Source organism: Musca autumnalis, unplaced genomic scaffold (assembly GCF_047663935.1).
Source record: "Musca autumnalis isolate F117 unplaced genomic scaffold, ASM4766393v1 scaffold_2, whole genome shotgun sequence".
NCBI lineage: Eukaryota > Metazoa > Arthropoda > Insecta > Diptera > Muscidae > Musca > Musca autumnalis.
In genome coordinates, this window is record NW_027411755.1 from 170,153,992 (window position 1) to 170,161,513 (window position 7,522).

At 36.0% G+C, this 7,522-nt stretch overlaps 1 protein-coding gene across 1 annotated transcript; it reads left to right on the forward strand.

Annotated features, from left to right (window-relative positions):
- The first annotated feature begins 644 nt into the window (after positions 1 to 644).
- On the forward strand, positions 645 to 2,019 carry LOC141392447 (lamin-C-like). The gene is made up of 3 exons (XM_073965387.1): positions 645 to 675; positions 740 to 1,101; positions 1,213 to 2,019. The coding sequence occupies exons 1-3, from the start codon at positions 645 to 647 to the stop codon at positions 2,017 to 2,019; spliced, it is 1,200 nt and encodes a 399-aa protein (XP_073821488.1).
- Positions 2,020 to 7,522: the final 5,503 nt, after the last annotated feature.

The window sequence follows — 7,522 nt, forward strand, 5'->3', positions numbered from 1 at the left end:
AGAACTCCGGAGGTACCATTCTATGGGGGATATATATGAAGACGTGAACCTATACCGAGAAATTTCAGGTGGAAAGTTTTATACCCCCTACGAAGACTAAATAACAAATTTCACTCATTTCGGTGGGATGTTGAGACTACAAATTTCATTCATTCATCCAACATCAAAGGATGTTGGGCGAGTTTATAGTGTTGCTATATTTAGAAATGAGCAAAATTGCTCAAAAAGTGTATCCAGGGAAACAAGGGAAAAGTTGTTTAAAATTGTTAGTTCCTTCACGTAAGCAAGAAAGGATTTTTAGACAATTATAGGAAGCTCCGCGATATGGGAAAATTTCCATATGAAATGTATAGCATATTCGCCTCAGGTGTGCGGTATGCAATAAAAAAGTTAAAGAAGAATTCGTTAGATACACGAATTCTTTCTAGATATAAATATATAGCTGAGATGGACAGCTTAAGTCCATTGGAACAGTATGAAAAAAGATACATACTGCGCCCTACTACTACATTAAAAGGCGGTTTAATAAGAAATTTTGAGTATATTTTAAATGATCTGGAGACTGAGATAAGTATTGAGTCTCCAAATTGTGCGAAGTGGGAAATTTTGTAGAGTAGCACCTAAAGAGATGAAAGTAAAAGATTATGAAGAAATCAATGGGAAATGGGTTCCCAGGTACGATATTAGGCATTCAGACATTAGGGGAAACAAGATTATGTTAGTCCTCATAACAATGTAGGCAAGAAGATAGTAAATTGTTCAGGTAGTATACGGATTCAACAGAAAGTTGCTGAGGAAAATACGGAAACTGAAAATGAAAACGTTCGCGCTGATGTGTCGCGAAAGTTGGAAATTAAAGTAAATCAATTATTGGAAGAAAATAAAAAGTTAATATCCTATTTGGAGCACAAAACCAAGGACTGGCAATTTGCTGAGGAGAAGGCTCGTATGTATGAGTCACGAGCTGCTGACCTTAACGCCAAATATAATGCTGCAAATGCGAAGGAAGCCGGTGATGATCTCTGTGATGTGCATACAGAATTGGAGCTTCTACGTAAACAAATGAATGAGGCTCATAAACGTTTGCAAGATGAAACAAGGGCACGTATTGAGTTATAAAGCAACATACAACGTCTGTGTAACGAACTTACCTTCAAGAAACAAATATATTCTGAGGAAATTAATGAATTACGCACTCGTCTCTCTAAACAGGATGAGGCGAAATTACAACAGTCTTTGCAAGAGTTGAGTGAACAACACGGAGAACAAATGAGATATAATCGTGCTGAAATTAATAGTATGAATAGCCGAATTAGTAAACTAGAAACTACAAATGCTGCATTGAATGGCCGAATTTATGATTTGGAACAATTTTTGCAAAAGGAACGTACACGTCATGTTGCTGATATTGCCTATATGGGAGCTGAATTACAACGATGCCATGATGAAATCGCACAACAACTGCACGAATATCAAGATTTAATGGATATCAAGGATTCATTGGATTTCGAAGTTCCTGCCTACGACAACCTACTGTGTGACGAAACAGATATTAGCCAAACGGAATATTTTATAACTAGCAGTAATGACATCGAAGTTTCTAAATGTGAGCCGAAGGTAACAGTACAAAATAAAGGTACCACTGAAGTGCAAATCGACGGCAGTTGCGTTAAATGTAAAAGTCGCTCACTAGAAATCGATGGTGGTACTCCTGTGTCTCAATGGTATGTAGCGAGTGCAATATATGAACCACAAACAAAAATAATGATGAAGCCACGAAAATGGAAAAGTGGCGAAAACATAATGACAACGATGTTTAATGAAGAAGAATTTGCGGGTGCAGATCGTGTCAAGCGTACAATTATACGTCATGTGTCAAGTAATCGTATAATTAATGAAGAAGGTTTTAGTGACGAGAAATATCCTCTACAACGAAAATGGATATACCACGTATTTCATCGAAGGAAAATAAGTCCTCATCCTAGCTGGTTGCTGAAGGTGTTGGGTGCCATCACCTAGAAATAAGTCGTTATCATTTTTATGTTTTTAATTATTAATCTGGAAACCAAATAATGCCTTCAGCAGTTTGAAAATGAAAAATATTATATAAAAATATAAAAATAATTTAAAAAAAATAAGTTTCAGTGTTTTATTTAGAAATACACTTAAAACTAGAAAATAATTTGTCGCTTAAATAAATAAGTATATTTTTCTCATGATGAAATCTCTCAAATAAAACGCTTGCCGTTTCATTTTGCCACCATTTATAATTTAAATGCTAGCGTTTTATTTGAGAGATTCTATCATAGGAAAGACTATATTTATTGAGGCTAAGCGACAAATTATTTTCTAGTTTTAAGTGTATTTCTAAATAAAACAATGAAACTTATATTTTTTAAATTATTTTTATACCCTCCACCATAGTATGGAGGGTATATTAAGTTTGTTTTTCCGTTTGTAACGCATTGAAATACTCATTTGCGACCCTATAAAGTATATATATTCTTGATCAGGGTAAAATTCTGAGTCGATCTGTGCACGTCCGTCCGTCCGTCCGTCCGTCTGTGGTAATCACTCTAGCATCCACAAAAATGGAGATAGGACGCTCAAATTTTGGGAAAATGCGTCTTTTGTTTGCAGGCAGGTCAAGTTCGATTATGGGCTATATCGGTCCACGTTTTGGTATAGCCTCCATATAACGGTACCCCCGATTTACGGTATTTTTGACGTTTTTAGCTACATTTTCAGACCGATTTAGCTATAATTTGACATTTAGGGTTCTTAAGTGCCAATAAACTTATACAACAAAAGTTGTGGACATAGGTCCACGTTTTGGTATAGCCCCCATATAAAGGACGCTCAAATTTTGGGAAAATGCGTCTTTTGTTTGCAGGCAGGTCAAGTTCGATTATGGGCTATATCGGTCCACGTTTTGGTATAGCCCCCATATAACGGTACCCCCGATTTACGGTATTTTGACGTTTTTAGCTACATTTTCAGACCGATTTAGCTCTAATTTGACATTTAGGGCACTTAAGCGTCACTAAACTTATATAACAAAAGTTGTGGACATAGGTCCACGTTTTGGTATAGCCCCCATATAACGGTACCCCCCGATTTACGGTATTTTGGCGTTTTTATCTACATTTTCAGAGCGATTTAGCTATAAATTGACATTTAGGGTTCTTAAGTGTCAATAAACTTATGTATATTACAAAACAAGTGGACATAGATCAATGTTTTGGAATAGCCCCTATATAACGTTACCGCCAGATTTCAGGTATTTTGACGATTTAAGTAGCATTTCTAGACCGAATTAGCTATAATTTGATATTTAGGGTTCTTAGTGACCATTATGAACATAGGTACATGTTCTGGTATAGCCTCATATAACGGTACCTCCTGATTTTCGGTATTTTGAGATTTTTACCTACAAGTTTTAATCGAATTAGCTATAATTTGAACATTTGACATTTGAAGTTCTTAGTGGTCACCACACCTCTCCACCAAAATTGTCTAAAATTTTGGGAAAATGCGTATTTTGTTTGCAGGCAGGTCAAGTTCGATGATGGGCTATATCGGTCCACGTTTTGGTATAGCCCCCATATAACGGTGCCCCCCGATTTACGGTATTTTGTCGTTTTTAGTTACATTTTCAGGTCGATCAAGCTATAATTTGACATTTAGGGTTCTTATGTGTAAATAAACTTATAGAACAAAAGTTGTGGACATAGGTCCACGTTTTGGTATAGCCCCCATATAACGGTACCCCCGATTTATGGCATTTTGACGTTTTTAGTTACATTTACAGACCGATTTAGCTATAAATTGACATTTAGGGTTCCTAAATGTCAATAAACTTATATAACTAGTGGACACAGGTCCATGTTTTGGAATAGCCCCCATATAACGTTACCGCCCGATTTCAGGTATTTTGAGGTATTCACATTTCTAGACCGGTACTTAGTGACAAAAAACTTATATTCGAAATAATTTAGAACGTAGGTCCATGTTTTGGTATATTCCCATATAACGGTACCTCGGTATAACGGATTTCGGTATTTCCATATAACGTATTTTCGGTATTTTGAGAATTTTACCTACAAGTTTTAACCGAATTATCTGTAATTTGAATATTTGACATTTGAAATTCTTAGTGGTCACCACACCTCTCCACCAAAAATTGTCAAGAAAGGTCGATGTATTGATAAAGCTCCCATATAAAAGTACCTCCCGATTTTCAGTAATTTGATGATTTTAAGTACAATATTAAACCGAACTAGCAGTAATTTGACATTTGAAGTTCTTAGTGGTCACAACACCTCTCCATAAAAAATTGTCAACATAGGTCCATGTTCGGATATAGCTCCCATATAACGGTACCTCCCAATTTTCAGTAATTGGCAATTTTAGCTAAAATTTTTAGCCGAACTAACTGTAATTTGACATTTGAAGGTTGTAGTGGTCATCACACATCTGCATCAACAATTTTCAACATAGCCCCAATATAACGATACTTCCCGATTTTCGGTACTTCAGATTTTACTTAAAATGTTTAACCGAACGTAGGTCCATGTTTTGGTATAGCCCCACAACAAACCTCCCGATTTTTCGTACCTTAGCTTTATTTTTTTGTCGAACTTTCTTTAATTTGAAATTTAAAAGCCAACAAAAATTTTTCATTTAAGTTAATATTTTCGTGTAGCCCACATACCTCCGAACTAGCTGTTAATAACATTTGAAGTTCCCACGTTATGTACGATTTTCGGCATTTTGAGGATTTTAGCTACAATTTTTAACAGAATTAGGAGTTATTTGACATTAAGGGCTCCCATCAAAAACTGTCAACATAGGTCCATGTTTTATTATAAACCCTATATAACGGTACCTCCCAATTTCTAGCCCACCAAAAATTATCAACATACATAGGTAAATATAGGCACCATAAAAAGGGCCTACCGAATGAAACATTTTATGTACATTATCTGACATTTTAACGTACCCACTTAAAGTTGGGGACAGGAATGAAAACTAATTATTCCATTTGAGTTCAGAATATTTTATGGTGGAGGGTATGAAAAGTTCGGCCCGACCGAACTTAACGCTTTTTTACTTGTTTATTTTTAACTTTTTAGCAAATACATTTTTTGACCACTGAGAACAAAATTATAGTCAATTTAGGCCGAAAATTTAGATAAAAACTTTAAAATGCCTGAAATCGTGTAGTACCGTTATATAAAGGCTATACCAAAACCTGGACTTATGTCCATAATTTTTGGTGGGGAAGTTTCTGTACCATTGGGATCTCCAAATGCCAAGTTACAGCCAATTCTGGCTAAAAATGAAGATAAAATCCTTAAAACACTTGAAATCGGGTGGTACAACTATAAGGGGTCTATACCAAAACCTGGACCTATGTCAACAATTTTTGGTGGGGAAGTTTCAGTACCATTGGGAACCCCAAATGCCAAATGACAGCTAATTCGGGCAAAAATGAAGATAAAATCCTCAAAATACCTGAAATCGGGTGGTACCTCTATATGGGGGCTGAAGGAAAAAATGGGCCCATATTCATGTATTGTCATCCAAATCTGAAAAGTGTGCAAAGTTTCAGTTCGATAGGCCAACTGCAACTGCGTTAAAAATGAGTTACTAGATTTGAACTAAATCGGGTGGTACCGCTATATGGGGGCTATAGAAAAAAATGGACCCATATTGGATTTGGTTTCATATTCATGTATTGTCATCCAAATCTGAAAAGTGTGCAATGTTTCAGTTCTATTGGTCAACTGCAAGTGTGTGGAAAATGAGTTACCAGATTTGAAAACCAAGTTAAATAAAACACCGTAAAAACGCTGTAAAAATGGTAAAAATGGACCAATCTTTGTTTTAATTTCATATTCATGTATTGTCATCCAAATCTGAAAAGTGTGCAAAGTTTCAGTTCGATTCATCAACTACAACTGTGTTAAAAATGAGTTTCCAGATTTGAACTAAACGGACACCAAAGCAAGTTAAAAAAAAAAATAAAACACTGTTATTATGTTAATGATTATGATAATATTCCTATTTTGTGAAAAAGTAACATACCTACATGATTGTTATAAGATTAGGATCTTTAAAGGCCGAGACCGCCTGCTATAATATAACTTCAATAGTTCAGTATTGATCATTCTGATAAGGGACCAATCGTTACGCTCATATGTTTTTTCGAGACCCAGACTTCTGATATTGCTAAAAGTAGATATAACGGTACTATGAATTGTTAATTTTTTAAATCGAAAATTTAAATATGGAGGAATTTCCATTGCTTCTAAAGTTATTGAACCTTGCATCCATGTCCATGTTTCTTCTCCCGTGTGGTCCACTACATCGCCGATGAAGTACGTATGACCAGGCGACCTGACTTTACGCCCAAGGACTTTACGCCCAAAATTAATTATGGGTGTTATGTCCGCCCTTACTCCTGACTTAACGCCCAGAATAAAATTGGGTGTTATGTCCGCCCTAACTTCTGACATAAGGCCCAAAAAATAGGACTCAACGCCAAACATTTTTGGGCGTTATGTCCGTGTTGTAAGTGGACATATCGCCCAAAATGTTATATTATGTTTTTTTTTTCATATTTTAATGATTTAAAATTAATATTTGTAATGGAGCGCCGGTTTCAATTGCTGTGTTCCAAAACCTACAATAAACTATTATTTTTTGAAATTTCTGTCCAACTTTATTATAAAGAAACAAGTGAGCAAAGGCTATAGTCGGGACGGGGCCGACCATGTGATACCCTACACCACTACCCCTGTGCATAAGCTTTTCACTGGTAAACATTTCTTTTAGGGAATATAATCCGACTACAACCACAAATAATATGCCTCTTTGTCTCTGGGACCCCCATAACCATCCAATCAAAATTACGACCTGTAGCTTGATTGCAAAAAATGGAAGAATTGGATGCATTACCGACTATTGTGGAATCTCCCTTGTTTGAGAACCTTCGCCAACCTGCTTTACACCAATGTTAAGGTAATATTTTCTTCTTCCATTGACAGGCTTTGCCGTTGGGATACCCTTACTAGAAGCCAATATATTCACAAAGAATAAAACTTTGAATTAGTCCTGAATATTATCCGACCATCATTAAAATCAGTAGGCTTCTTCCTCTGTGGACCCCCATTAACCCCTAAAATTTCGTGACGATCCGATCAAAATTGCGACCTGTGGCATGATTACAAAAAAATCGGAAAATGGGATGCATTATCGACTATTGCCGTATCTCTGCTATTTGACCACCTATGACAACCTAATTTACATCGTTGTAAAGGTGATATTTTCCACTTTACTTGCTCGATCTTGCTTTTGATATACCTCTTAAAAAAACAGAGATATTGGCTTTGAAATATAACGTTGACCTTTCTCGAAATAAGTGTTTGCCCATTCCGACCCCTGAATATTATCCGACCATCATCAAAATAAATAGGCTTCCTTCTTTTTGGGACCCCCATTAACCCCCACAATTTCG

What these genes read in the sequence shown, in the direction of transcription:
- LOC141392447 (XM_073965387.1), top strand. Translation starts at nt 645, where the DNA reads ATGAAGAAATCAATGGGAAATGGGTTCCCAG. An exon ending in AATGGGAAATGGGTTCCCAG is followed by an intron (nt 676 to 739) that starts GTACGATATTAG and finishes ATAACAATGTAG; the next exon opens with GCAAGAAGATAGTAAATTGT. An exon ending in GTTTGCAAGATGAAACAAGG is followed by an intron (nt 1,102 to 1,212) that starts GCACGTATTGAG and finishes CTCTCTAAACAG; the next exon opens with GATGAGGCGAAATTACAACA.